Source organism: Echiichthys vipera, assembly GCF_963691815.1.
Source record: "Echiichthys vipera genome assembly, chromosome: 9".
Classification (NCBI taxonomy): domain Eukaryota; kingdom Metazoa; phylum Chordata; class Actinopteri; order Perciformes; family Trachinidae; genus Echiichthys; species Echiichthys vipera.
The window spans coordinates 24,762,548-24,778,031 of NC_139834.1; the positions used below are offsets into that span (position 1 = coordinate 24,762,548).

Consider the following 15,484-nt stretch of genomic DNA (forward strand, 5'->3'; position numbering starts at 1 on the left):
CACCACTAACCCACTTCCTGAAATAGATCTGCTCCATTCACTCTCTGAAGTCTTCCAAAGAGAAAAAGCGCTTCTGGCTGCCCATGTCCTACATAATGTAATTATATAAACCCATCCAAGAAAAAGAACCCGCACACAACACAATCTACCGCGCAATCAATGGCAGATAATCATTGCGAGAGCTATAAATGTGCAGAAATGTATTGAAGCATACCACAGTTCTGGTTGAATAAGGTGCTTCTGTTCTCATCCTGATGAAGGATACCGGGGTATTAGCTGGTATACAGATAGTATTCATTAAAAATGTATCTTTATGGATGAAAGAATTCAATGTTTCTTCTTCAGTGTGTAGTATTGAGTGGCATCTAGTGCACACTACCAGCTCCGTACGGGAAACTCGATTTGTTTTTAACCTATCCCCTGACCAATGGGCTATCCTGACCCTAACCATTCAACGTCAATGCCTGACCTCACAATATATTCTCATCAACAGGTTCGTTGGATATTGTACGAAAAGATCCGCACAAAAATTATTCTCTTGCGAAACGACGAACAGAAGTCAACCGCAAAAACGAAGACCTTTGCTTTTGCTGTCGGTTAGGTTTAGGCATCAAAATTATCGCTATGTGACCAGCCTTTCAATTTATTGCAATTTTGCACGAAAGGCACTATAAAAAATAAATGAGGATTAAGTTTAAGATCCCTCTAAACCCTACTCACTGCTGTTCTTAAGTGTAAATGTAAGAGAGCTCTCCAGTGTGTCTTCCCTGACAGCTGATTGCTTTCTCAAGACCAAAATGACAACGGCTATTTTCTGTCTGTTCAACAAAACAATTTGGTGGCTCAATCTTCATGAAATGCCCCGTGAAAGAATTGCTTGTCATCTTGTGTATAGGCAATGGGCTGCTGCCATAATATTCTGACACACACACACACACGCAAATGTATCCCACTGATGTTTTGTAAATTGCAGGCCAAACAGAACAGTTGTCACACTGACCACTTTAAATGTGGACAGAAGACAGAGCTGAGGCAGGGAGAGAGAAGACAATAGTACTTTACAGCTTTGTATGTCTTATCTGTATTACAGCACGTGTGTAACACAGCTCATTGGTCCAACCATTTAAAGAACAGACTCTCCTCTCTCAGATCCATTGATTATATTGACTCACTTGCCATTACAGCCTTGTTCATTCTGCAAGTGACTACGGCAGTCATTTGCTTTCTCTTTTTTTTTTAAGTGCAGGGTTACACAGAGCCTATTGGTGCCATTACAACCGGGGGCATTTTCCTCAGCTAAGCCTGTCAGGTCAGTGACAATACACATAAAGTGAAGTGAAAGCCCTCCCTTTGACACATTATATGTTCACATAACAGATCATGTCAGAGCCTCACCTCCTATACAGGCTATGTAACTCTCTCTTGGTATTTTTTCAAAAGATGTTGACACTTGAGTGAGTGAGAAAGGGATCCAAAGGATAATGTGTTATGTACATATACTGTATATATAATGTATATCTATCTAACATATATATATATATAGAAACACCATTGAGGCTGGACTACCGTTTCATAAACTCCCAGGAGCATTCTCATCTAATACCCACGTTGTTTCCAAGAAAACTGACTGAACTGAAGTGACAAAGAAAACTCTTTCTCTGTCAGGTTGGATTCTCAACAGCTAAATGTCACATCTAATATGTGTCTCGACTCGTTACTTTTAAAACATTTGTTATATTTAAAAGGATATCTGAAATGTGTAGGGACGATCTATGGAATAGATTGGTAGCCCACACTGGCAATGGACTTGTACTTATATAGCACCTTTCTTGTCTTCAAAATACTCAAGGCGCTATACACTATTAGTCACATTCACCCATTTACACAGACATTGATGGCACGGGACATCTACATACCATCTATTCTAATCTAACAATTCACACCACATTCACACACCCATGTGCAGCACAGGGATTCAGTGTCTTGTGGACCAGAGGAGCCGGGGATTGAACCGCCGATCCCACGGATGGTGCTGAACCGCTGGGGCACGGCCGCCCCTGAGTCACTGGTCAAGTCAATATCAGTGGCGCATGTCACTGCCAGAGTTAAAAGCTGTGGTAAATCAAATCCGACTGTTGTTGTTCCCCGTAGGGGTTTTATGACCAGTAACACACTGATAGCAGAAGGTGAATGGCCGGACGTCAGGTTTTATGGGCTGTTGATTGACTGTTTGACTGACAGGTCTCTCAACAGGTCACAGTCAAGCTTCCTGGCTATAGCTCACTTTTATGCCCTCTTTTATTTTTTTCAGATTTCAGGCCCCTCTTCAGAAGCCTTTTCTTTTTTAGTCTTAAGGTCTTACATTTTATATACCGTATGTGTTTACAAAAAAGAACAGAATAATAGTAATGACAGTGAACTAGATTGGAATACATTCTCCATTATTTAAGTTTTAGTTCAACTTAGAACCAATGTTTTATATAATGCACTTTGCATTTGGCAGCCACAGTGAATTTTACATGAAGGTACCAGTCTTTCAACAACACAAACCTTTTGGGCTGCATCGGTTAGATTAGTGCAAATGAGTAAGGAGCATCCAGTCCCCTTGTGTGGAGGACAGAATTAGGACATGGCCATCACACTGCAGGGATATCACCAAGCATATGGCTCAAACAACACTTGAGCTACATTCGAAAATGTGTTTGTTCATCGAGTGCTCTGAACTGTCCTAATTATGTCGTTCAGTCAGACAGTTGACTGTATTCCCTGATTAGAACTGGTGTCCCGAAGTGGCCTCGGCCTCTATGACCAGAGGCCATGATGTAGATTGGAAGAGGGTAAAGTGGTAGCTCTCCCAGCTCAGAGGAACTGGGGGATGGCAAAGGAGGCGGCCAATTAATATTTCAACAATACATCCTCTGTGGCCAAAGATTGACTGACTAAACTGTTAACTGTCAGAGCTGTTATCTCCAAAGCTGCCATGTGGAATTCAGAATGCTCTGCTTATAAAGGGATTTCATATTCATTGCTCACTTTTGCATTTCGCATAGAATTGGTTACAGAAGCAATTAACAGTGGAGGAAAATGAAATGAATATAAATAAGGATGAGAGACAACAAGTCAAAGTTATCAGACACCTGAGAAGCTAATACACCCCAACTTTGGTTTGTCTTTGAATCAGCAGTAAAACTCAGCAGACCTATTCAGAATATGAGATGATGCACTAACCAACAACTGTCAATATGGGTCTTTTTCCAATGTTGATTATTGAGCCCTTTTCTCATTTGAACTCCAGACAATGTCCAATGAATCAGGTCGGGACACAGTAGATTCCCTGTGTCAGACTTATTCTCACTTATTGGAAATAATGTGTTGGGTTTAGGTGAGGGGTGACACCTGGGTAGAGTGTGCAGGAGGCAGGACATGACGCAGATTACATCACAGTCACAACATTGATGGATTACTGAACAGGCCTACCCCGCACAGGCCTAAAGTATCAGGGGCACCCTTGGCCTTCACCTTGAAAAATTCCTTCAAAGAGACACGTACCATCGACGAAGAGGTGCAAAATGACCACAAAGAAGCCTAACAATAACAAAAATCCCAAGGGCCTATCATCTCGCTTATGGGTCACGTAGCTGGTTCATGATCGAAAGAAGTTCTTGAATCTTTTTGTCTCTCCAGTTAGACATTTCTGTTGGCATATTTGTGTAAATCCCCTTCTTCTTCACCCTCTGAGGTTTGTTTTCTTCCAGTTTCACACGAGCCACATGGTAGAAATGTTATCAAGACCCAGTCGCTCACTGTGAATGCTCTGGATAATGAACTGCTCATTTACACATGCTCAATCAGATATTACGCAGGGAAAAGTCTGTTTAATGTCTGGTCCAGCTGATTCGGACATTTGTCTTCTCACATACAGCTCCTCCGGGTAATCTCCAGAAAAGTTCAGGGTTGCAGTGCATCTGTCAGACGCCTAGCAAAACAGAAAGCAGAGCAACTGGCAAGAAAACAATTGGAATAGCATATCCTTTAGTTGAAAGGACTTGATGGATCTAGCACTACAGCTTGGGCTTTTTTGTTGTTCCACAGGTCTATCACCCTGATATTCAACCAACAGGGTTGAATTCAGCTCTACCTTTGGTAGTTACACCTACCAGAGTCTCATATTATGAGTAAGAAGACTGTTCTTGTTCCTAGAGCCTGATCTCTGATGTGCATTAGAGTAAAGTTGTCACAACATTAGCATTTTAAACTTTTATACAATACTGAGTGTGATGACATTGGGATTAAGAAATTCAAAAAGGTATCTTTCTGTTTTAAACCTAATATTTAGACTTCCCATTGCTATTAAAGGATTTCACATACATTATCTTATAATAAAAAGATGAAATGTCTTCTCTCTGTAGGACATCTGAACTCTTCAGGGTAGAAACAGTGTTGTTCCTCATTAAAAGAAAGAGCTGACTGAGAGGACATATGTTTGTCTGCACTGGTCCACGGAGGTATCATAATAATAATATGTCCAGAGAAGTTTAAATATTATCAATTGACATAAGTTTAGGTATACATGATACGGTATGTCACACTGTCACAATACTATGTGAGAACAAGACATGTTACATATCCCTGATTCACAACCAGTGAAGTAAAGCTCATTATTTTGCCCTCCCTGGCGTTACATGAGGCAGTTTGAGAAGGATCCTCAGCTGCCTGTCAGAAAGTTGTAGAGTTCATTTGAAGTTTGCTTTTGTTTTTCCTCTTCCTGTAACATTTCAGCGGCATGTTGACAGGCTTATCTGTGGGATTGGAGGCTGATGAGGCACACCTTGGTATGTTTGGACTTCCTGATTAGTTGACACAAAATAGGGAAATTGTGGCATGTGGTGAAAACACTCCACGCTGTCATGGGAATGCACCTGCTCAGGTTGAGCGAATTTCTTTCATTTCATTGTAACTTCTGCAGCCTTCAGGTTCTCTTGGAAATATCAACACCACGTTTCCTTGGAAAATATAATGAAGTGGTATGTCTAAAGCAATTATCTTCTTTTATTCAAGACACCTAATTTGAAGCTTGGAGCATAACTTGCTATTTATATTGTGTTAATATATAATCAGTGTCAGCTATTTGACATCGCTAACATAGACAGGGCTGGATTAAAAATTGACCCCAGAGCCTCAAGGGCCCCAAAAGGAATCGCATTCACTGTGTGGCCATTAGTTTGTGGCAATTTGCTTCATAGTTTATTTCAGAGTGAACATTCATTTTTGACCTTGCAAACAGCAGCTGGACAAAAAGATCCACTTAACAGCCTTATCAGGAGTTTTTACCACATCACACGGTATTCAACAGTTTGAGAAAGCACATCACTTGTCTTTATCAAGGTTTTGTGAAATTCAAAATTTGTTAGGGAATATAAACCAAAAATTGTGTTTGAAATCCAATTTCAATACTTTTCCGTTTATTCAGTGGACATTGTGCCTATATGGTGCACATCATAAATAAATTTGTGCTGAATCAAATTATCACACACTGGGCGCTTTGGGCGAAGTGTATAACCCAGTGCAGTCTGCTGCGTGCACTGTACCTAACAGGTACCTAAATGTAACAGGAAAGTTACACACAGCGAGCAGCTCAGTTTTGCCCTGGGGTGGTTTGGGAACTTACCATTGGCCCAAGTCCCAATATTCTGAAACGCTAGTAGTCTAACAAATGTCCCATCGGACCTAAAGCCCATTAGTCTGACTGGTTGTTATTCTTGCCCTCTCCAAAGTCCTGTTGGTCCAGAAATACACACTGGGGTTGTTGGAGTCCAGTCACTGCCGGCTGCACCACTGTCCAGACTCCATTAACATATTTTTCACTTTAACCGATCTGAGTTCCCTGTTACACAGATGATACTCCTAAATTAAAATGTATTAGTAATATGTATGGCTCCTAAAGACTTCTCAACTTGGCTGATGTTTAATCTAACAGCTCTTTTGTGAACTGAATTAAATAAACTAGGTATGTAAGTACCTAGTAGGATGTGTAACATTACCGTTTGACATCCCACAACTCCACCAGTCAGCAAGTCCATGCAATTTTGTTTACAACATGTGTTTTCATGAAATCAGAGTTCTGTTTTTTGTAACATGACAGATGTATCAGAATAACTTGCGAATAGTCAGTTTGATAAGTGGATTCCCAGTGTCGTTGACAAATGTCGCCAAGAGGTCGACTGCAGCCGTCAGACAAATTAATGGCATGCTTTAACTGATATCTGCTACCGTACAACAATAAAAGTGGGAACATTTAGACATTTTTTGTTTCCAAAGAAAACTGGAATGTGCAACAAGTATCACTATCTATTGCAGACACACAAGTCTAAACTTTGATCTCGGCTTGGGAGAACAGCAATCAAACTAAATCTGTCCAAGCAACATACTGTAACTAAAACTATAAGAGCTTCAGTATGACTAATACTCATCTCTCCAACCAAATGATATGTTGTCAGTGATCAGTCATTCCACTTTATCCTCAGAAACATGATCAAATAAGGAGGCTTGACAGAATTAGTATGCATGCTTTGCTTTGCTTAATGAATTGATCCAAACAGAGATGAACTTGTAGCAGCTTTTAAGCAGCACCTGGAGGCAGCATCACTCTTTTTCTGTGTGAGCAGATATTTTTCAGTTGAGGGCTTGTGAGGGTTGATTTTATTTATTTATTTATTTATTTTTACATCCATGTGCAGTGGAGTTGCAGGCTTTGAGTTTCCACGCTCTCTTCCTCTCTATCTATGTAGGGCAGCCCGTGGATCAGCTGACATCCCCATCCTCCCACATGCCCACACAATCTTGTTAAAGCATGCAGTTAATCTGAAGAGGAAAAGGACTCTCTTCACAAGCAAGCAGCTCTTTCATCACCCTCTTGTATTGCCCACATCACATTGACACGCCATTATCGGATTCTCCCAAAACTCAGGTGCTTAAAGAAGCAGCGCCCTCGTCTCAGCTCTGCGTGATGTCATTTGCCTGGGAGTGACTGTGTAAATTGGGCATTATCTCGCACTCCATGAGCCCAGACAGCGTCATGTTGCTGAAAGAACCAACATCTCAATGGGGACTCTCCATTAAGTTTTTTCTTCTTTCTCTTACAAGTTGGCTCCACCATCAATAATTTAGACCCAAGATGAAATAAAGTAGTGCTCTCCAGCAAATTTAAATCCACTGGAGGAAGTCTACAGTTGTCGATTTATGTTCTATGCATTTTCATAATCAAGTACATACAACAGAAGAAAAAAATGCTCTCTACTCTCTGGCTCATTGTGTTTCCGCCTTTCTTTCATTGGCAGCTTATTGAAAACAAAGAGTTGCTCTTGTTCAGAGCCTCAGCTGCTTTTGTCATCTTGCAGGCCAAGTAAAGTTCAGCAATCTGATGGACACAGGATAGCACAAGAAAGGCGTCTGATTGAATTGCCACTAGCTACCGTGACTGATCTTCATCCCAAGCCTGCCCAGCACGGTGTAAGAGACAGAATGAGAGGGTCATCCATAAATGCAGGAGGGTTCTTTGACAGGAGGGGTATTGTCTGGATGGAGGTGAGGGTGGACTGTGCTGCTGCTGCTGCTGCTGCTGCTGCTGCTGCTGTTTGTCGCCACTGTGAAGTGGCTCGAAATCTTGAGACCCAGAGCTTCAGCTCAAGCATTTATCTGTCCTTGTGGGCTCTCAACGAGTCTCCTGCTTTTATAGGATGTGAAGGAATATCTCAAAAGCACCTTCCATCTCTCAAAAGAGAGAAAGTGAGAGCAAATCATGTTGAACTTGAACAACTCCTACATAATCACGAGTGCACTTTTTCAGACATAATAAAAATGCACAGAGCTCTCAAACAGCTCTCCATGGGCTGATTGTGCTCAAGAGGAAAATGAAGCAAACCTCTTCACTCTCCTCCTACTTGTTATACAGTTTGAGGTGTCTCTAAATTGCCTACATCAGACTATTCATCACATAAATGCTGCCTGAAGGTGAATAACCCTTTTTAAATACTTTTATTACACGCCTTATTCTTATTCACTGGATTATCAGGTCTTAGAAAGAGATTCATAAAGCAGATGTCCATTCCTAGAACCAACAAATGATGAAGCCCAACACTGTCACTTTGCTACTGTGTTGCTGTCTCACAGTTAGTTTTTTTTTCTGTGAAACTGGCATACATGTTCCAGTCAAGTAAACACTGTGTTCTTATGTGTTGCTTTGGTTGACTTGGCAACACTGCCATCTCATGGTGATCAGAGTAAAAAAAAAACTTGAGAAAAACAGCACAGTGCTTTTCTGAAGCATCTTTATTAGAAAAGGTTTATTAATTAAGACATGTGATCACCATCTTCTTCTGCCATATTAATTTAATCCAAATATTGTCTCCTGTCAGAGCCGTCATTCATTACCATCATTTTATTAAAAATGCACATGCACAACATAATGAAATGATATCGCAATAAGCTGCTGCTAATTAAAACAAATGTGTCGCAGTCAAAAGCACAAAGCTATGCTGATTTTGTTAATTCTCTCATAGATCACAGATTGACAGTTGATGTTAAACTTGCTGCACTGGTTTTCCTCAGTGGAGAAACCTCCTCTAACTGAAACACTGTGCACTTTTTGGAAAAAGGTTTTATCAAAGGGGGTTGCATAAATTCCACTCTAATCTTTTCAGTGGGGACTTTCTTCTCTTGTGGTCTATTTCTAGTCACTGAACCTCCAGAGAGCCGAAACTGTCTCTGAGCGAGGCTAAGATGCAAGAGATGGCAGATGGGTTCGACTTTTCTCTTGGTGTGTGAAAGCTGTCCTCGCCCCCCGAGGGCCTAAGCCATGCCTCACGGCATTTTGAGCCTTTCTATACCTGGACACCTCTGATCTTCCTCCCTCTCAGTGCACCTCTCTGTGTCTGTGTGACAGCTCTGCTGCTCTCCACCTGCTTCCTCCTCCACCTTCTCCTCCTCTTCCTCCTCATCCTTCTGGGTTCGACACGGGAGCACTAAAGCAGCACACCTCTCCAACCCTGATTCTCCAACTGGCTGCTCGCACTGCACCACAAAGATTCTGTAAAGCTCCAAGAGGACAATGAGGATGTTCTTGCAGGTGAAGAAGATCATCAGCTGGTTCAGTACCTGCTCTTGGATCATGAGGTAGAGCCGGTAAAGCAGAAATGGGCCATCTTGCAGTCCCACCGTAAGAAGCAAGCTCCACACTTCACTAGAGCAGCAGGAGGCAAAGGATGATGCATCACCAGGGCAGCAAGAGAGACCATCCTTCCTCTGTGGAGGCTCACCGATTGGGAGTTGGGTCTGGGTCAGCACCAGAGGAAACTGCATGAGTGCCCAAGAGAAGAGGCCCAGGCCCATGATGACAATTGCTCGGTTGGTTTTGACCTCAGGTTCCTTGAAGGTGTCGAAGATGTCCAGGATGTCAGCACCCAGTCCCACATAGACCATGAGGAGCTGGGAGAGCTGGTCGCGGGACATGTCCCCTTTGGGCATCAGCCAGCGACCCAGAACCAACACTATTAGCATTGTCTGTTCCAGGCCAGCCACCCAGTTCTCTGGGTCCAGCTCCACGATGCCCTGGGTGCAGGAAAACAGCACAGTCTGGTTACTTTAAAAGCATTCGCTATTCATTTTTCACCGTTTGTGTTACAGAGTAGAGAATCTCCTTTGAATTCTCACCGGCTTTCCCTGATATTGAAATCATGTTTCCTTTATACCATAAAGATATTATAATGTATCTTGGTAAATGAAAAAGTTACCCATGTAATCAATGAAACACGTTCAATAAAGCCTCTCTATTCTCAATTTAATCCTGATGACTTGCGAGTTAGCTCCAGATTGTGTCGGGGTTCATTGAGTTTATCCTGAGAGCACCCCTTGACATTTCACAATGTTTCTGAAACACTACGTCTTTAAGTTTCAAAAGCTGCCACCCAGCCTCGAGCACAGCCAAGGGGCAAAAAAGTTCCCAAATCCTACATGAAAGAAGCTGCACTAAAACCACCCAGGAGGGTAGAGATCTGACAGTTTTTCTTGCAGGAGACTATCTGGACTTCATCTCAATGTGTCTATTACACATTTCCTGCGACTAATAGTTTATCCACCCCCTTGCTAGATTTGAATCTTATCTGTTATCAGGTGTTGCTTTAATGTTGCTGTTGTGGAGGGTGAGGCGGGGAGGGCAGTTTTGTGCTCGACCGCCTACCGTTGTGATCGGGATGCGAGCCAGCAAATGAAGCTCAGGGCCGGAGGAGTTGTTGACAGGAAGCTTGGACTGCAGCAGGCTCAGCTCCAGGAACCAAATGGACGGGATGACAGTGCTGAGGTAGAGGAACACCATGGGGGAGAACCTAAAAGGGGACCGCCAACGGAGTAGGGAGGGTGGAGGGGGAACGGTGGGGGGAGGTTATTTTTAGTGACGTGCTTTTTTTTTGCCACCTGCTAAAGAAGAAAGAGCGCTCTTTTCCCCCCAAAAGAAGCATTGAATTTCAGACAGGCAATTATTCTCATCATATATGCAAATCCCTCTTGACAGTGCAAAGCCTTCTCCATGAGCAGAGAACTTCAAAGTAAGACTCAGTGAGAAAGAGAGAAGCCTGAAGAAAGCTTCATCTGAGGATGTGCATGAGAGCTAGAGCTTTTGAATGAAACGCAGCTTGATGTTGAATGAGGTGAGACACTAAATGCTCATATCCTTTGGAGACTCATGTAATAAAGGTTGGTGTCGGTTTACATTTTTACTGGTCAGAAATTACTTGAGCCAGCAGCAGACATTTTTTCCCACGAATCGATGGGGCCGACTGTGACAGAGGCGTGAGTTCAGGGAGAGATGGAGCAATAACACAGCAGAGGAATAGATTTGTTTTTGATAGACAGCGAAAGGGAGAAGAGCAGCAGAGGATAACAGAGAATATTACACAAGCTGCCTCTCATGCACCACCCTGGGTAGATGGGTTGTAAAGTGTTCACACAGTTACAAGTTCAGAAGTTATTTACTCCCCGCAAAAAACAAGTTTACAAAGCCTGTCTGTAACTGCTCAGTCCTCTCTTTAAGAGCAGAAGCAGGAGGTTTGAACATTATCACAGCTGATGTTATATTAATGAGTTCATTATTGTTGTTTAATAATTAAAAGTGCACTGAGGAAGTTTAACACACCAAGATAAGGTCCTCCTTCACTGCTCAGCCCGTGAAAGGAGTGTGTCTCTGAAATGAACCCTGATGATGTCATCGGTATAACAGTATGTTCTCATGTCAGATTTATAGGGATGATAAGGCCAGTCCACCACACAGTCCGCCAGATCCACCACTTTTATCCAGGCATTGATAGACGGCTGCATTCACACCAAATGAGCGCACTGTTGTGCAGCGGTGTGGAACTATCACTTAAATGATCCATTCGTGTCTACAATGGGTTTTGTCTGATCGCTGGGGAGGTTACATGATTGGCAACTTCCATCTGACAACAGGTTACATTTCTGGAAAAAAAAAGATCCAAATCATTGACATCAATGTACGTATTCAGTGTCCAAATGAAAAAATTAACTAAAAACATTTATGCAAAAACTGGTTCTGTTTCAACTTTTTGCCTTAGGTCTCTGCAACTCCCCCAGGTTCTCTTGCATATCAGCTGGATTCTGGTGATATCATGGATCACCGATCACGGGATCACATATCACATGAAAATCCATCTTGTCAGGCTTCAATTGATGTGTTTGTGTTTGAGCCACCATGGACCAATCAGCTGAGGGGGCTGACAACAACATGGAGAGGTAGTGGCAATTTTCTTGATGGAAAATATGTATTCACCCTTCACTGACTGACTTCAGCAGATACGCAGATGGTTCATCCATTCACCTGCCAGGTATTTTATGAAAGTGCCCGCTCCTTTCGGAACTGTTTCCAAGGATGGTTTCTCAGATGGTTCTGTGTCAAAAATCATCTGACATGTCAGGGTAGCAGTCCCCACCACTGCAGCCTTAAGGCACTACCCCTATTAAAATGTATAGGAGGACTGGCATTTTTGCAACGTCTGATTTGGTGCGAATGCAGCCTATTGACTTTGGTAAGTCTGGCTTTTCTTCTTTTTAATACATGCTAAACTAATGACATCATCAGCCTCAACTATACTTTGTGCTTAGTGTTTAACAGCTGCAAGCAAGCTCACATTTGAAGATATTATGATCAACATACCTGCTAAATATTGGTGTTAGCATTGTCAGTTTAAGCATCAATTAGCATGCTGATATTAGCATTTAGCACAAGGCACTCCTGTACCTACGTGCAGCCCCACAGAGCTGTTAGCATGTTAGAGACGGTAAAGGTCCAACATTAGCTCCAATCGTCAGTACTGTTTGTGTTTTGTGACCTATTGTTACCATTTCCACTCCGCATGTCTAGTGCACTTCAGAGTGACAGCCATTTCCACGCCGAGCAGAGCCACACCTGTCAGCAGCAGCCAATAGAGCGGCTCCGCTTTAACGGCCACCACTCGCCACACTGTCACCACCCCGTGGACTGCAAACAGGAAGCGACTCAGCAAAGCCAGCAGGACGTTCAGGAGACGACACATCGTGCACCACAGGAAAAACCTGCAGAGGACAGTTTTATTATGTCTGAGTAGGATTTATAAGGCCAACTGTCACTTACTCTAAATGATGGAAATGTGTTTTTAAATCAAAATAAGAGCGTGAAGTGAGTTTAGGCAGATTTACTGTACCAGCTAGTGCGTGGTGTGCATCCCTGGATTTTCCTCCAAAGCTATTACTAGATTGTTTGGGGTTGTTTGATCGTGCCTGATTTACAGGATGTCAGATACTGGGACAAGCAGTAATACTAAATGAATATGGGGAAAATCCTATGTGTGTGCCATATTTGCTTTTCAACAGATCATTCATGCAAGGTTGATGAGTTGAGGCTTATTCAGCGTTTTGTTAATGTCTCAAAAGTTGCATCAGTAAAGGCCTTTTTTTGTTTTGAATCTCATATAGTTCTACTACAACATTACAAGGCCACTTCAATTTGAAACCAAACCAACCATGAAAAATTAGTCAACACTTATGTAAGGGCGTGCATCATTACACATCATGCCCCCAGTCCAGTGTTCATTATCAATAACTATTGCATGATGTCAGTGTGCAGAGAGTCCTCGCTGTCAATTAGTCAGCTCAGGATAAAAGCTTCTGAGCTTTTGGGGGAACTCAAAGCAAGCAGTGATTAGTGAGCTAGAGTTAGAGAAACTCATCTGCAGCTGATATTAAAGGACTCCATGAGGCTTTGCAGGAGTTTGCTCAACTACTCTGATCTCTGGATCTCTGTGGATTATTGTGATGACTTGAAAGTGGTTGCCTATAAAGATGAGTACCATGTAACACAAGTCAGATCCTTCTCTTATTCCCCGTGTTTCCTGTTTGTATCTAACTCTCAGCATGAAATAAGGATTAAAAGGGATCGAAATGTGTGGCGCTAAATAACAACAACTTTTTGGGTTGCTAGGTTGTAAAAGATTTCTGTCTGTAGCTACAAAAGTTAACAAGTCATTAAAAGAGGGTTGTGTTTTTCTTGCTTTACAGGAGGCCCAGGGTGGGGGGGCGGGCTCATTACAGAAAAAATATCCTAACAAAGTAATAAAAATTTAACTCATCGCTGCCTCCTCTCCTATCTCAAACCTTGCAACTTAAGAAATCCAACTATAACTGTAAATGTGATTATTCAATCAACAGTCATTATGTCAAGTCTGTATCTAGTTGCACAGGACTCCCTGCATTTTTTTACTAGAGACTCCAGATGGACAGACAGCTCTCACTTATCACCGGCTAGCTATTATGGACAAAATAAGACCTCTGTCACAACCCAATGCCTCCTCTCTAGAGCCGGAAGTAGATATATATCCATTAATACATGGTCCAGGAAATGGAGCACGTCATCATACCATTTGAGAAGCCTTCTTTAAATCATTATATTTTCATGTTATTCCCATCTTCATTGTCATTGTCATAAGAGTTAAAGCTATGTACACTAAAATAAAATACAATAAAATATATACACTATAAACACTTTCCATTTATACTCACACAGATACGCACATGCAGGATGCGCAGGAAAGATTGTGTTGCACCAATAATTGTTATACACACTGTGTGTAGCTTGATACACGGAGGACACATAATGTAACCTAATTACATAAGATATAGACAGGAAACTACCATACAGACCTGACAACAGTATGGCTGTTATTTTGAATTTAGGACAGGGTATGTACATCTAACGTAGTCCTATCCTCAGCTCAGATTGGATTTTTCCAAAATGCAGTTAGGAAACAATTTTCTGTAATATCAACGATCCTGCACTGAGATAAAATGTGATTCTGTGGTGAGGCCTCAGTTCTCTCACTACCAGTGGGTATTGTTTTTGCAAGATTTGTAATAAATGACATATACAGTATTGTCAGTGAGCATTTTACTAATACGTTCATACACAACATTTACTCATTATGGACAACAAAAGATAATCCAGTCTGCATTATGCTCCCTTCATAATAAATTTGCTGTTGCACATTAGCTGTATATGAATGTGATTTCCTGGAAACAGGGCTGCCACCCACAACGGAGCATTCACCATTCGATGCTGCCTTTTATGAAATCACATTAATATTAATTTCTTACACTGCATGGTAACTTTTATTCTTGTATTTTATACCTGTCTTATTGGCTTGTTTTTATCTTATATTCTTGTTAATTACTGTTTTTAAATTTTTTATACTGTCTCCTTTATATTTTCTCTAAAGCACTTTGTATTGCCTTGTTGCTGAAATGTGCTATATGGGGTAAATACAATTGCCTTACCTTGGCTTGAAGATAAAGCATTTTTATTGGACAGTGATGAAATCTTATTAAGTCATTAATAAATTGTCACAGGATTCTCACTTTCTAACAAGCCAACAGCAAGAGTCAGTAACAACCCATTGGACATTTTAACAGCCTGGCAACCCAAATTGTGTTGTTATTAAATGTTATAATAACGCACTAGGAAACAACTTGTTTATGACTGTTTTTAACGGGTCTGTTGCCTTTAACAGAAGTCATGCAGTATGTATGTTGCAGTACAAACCTGCAGTGTGAACCGGAGTCCTTGCTCAGATCAGATTTCCCAAAATTCTCAGATGCTGTTCCAGAGAAAATGGACACAAAGTGACCGGGCAGGTTTAAATGACAGCCGCCTAGACCTGCTGGATGTGTAGGCATGTGAGAGGTGTGTGTGTGTGTGTGTGTGTGTGTGTGTGTGTGTGTGTGTGTGTGTGTGTGTGTGTGTGTGTGTAGGTGTGGGTGTGTGTGTGTATGTTTAATGCCTGCTGTGCAAGTCCAACGGAGTATCAGTGTGTTCCACAAGTGTATAAGTGTGTGTCTCAGTCCCCTTGGTGCCACTGCAGGAGATAATGCTTCCTGCTCCCTGCACCCA

General features: G+C 41.8%; 1 protein-coding gene across 1 annotated transcript in view; it reads right to left on the reverse strand.

Annotated features, from left to right (window-relative positions):
- LOC310951179 (transmembrane protein 26) overlaps nt 1-12,599 on the reverse strand; it is a gene marked incomplete at both ends in the record, with an annotated part of 82,471 nt that extends 69,872 nt beyond the window's left edge. The window contains 3 exons of the mRNA XM_083919302.1: nt 8,958-9,606; nt 10,235-10,379; nt 12,406-12,599. Of these exons, the coding sequence (XP_083775428.1) occupies nt 8,958-9,606; nt 10,235-10,379; nt 12,406-12,599 (988 nt within the window). The remainder of the gene's footprint in view (nt 1-8,957; nt 9,607-10,234; nt 10,380-12,405) is intronic.
- Between the last annotated feature and the right edge of the window lie 2,885 nt (nt 12,600-15,484).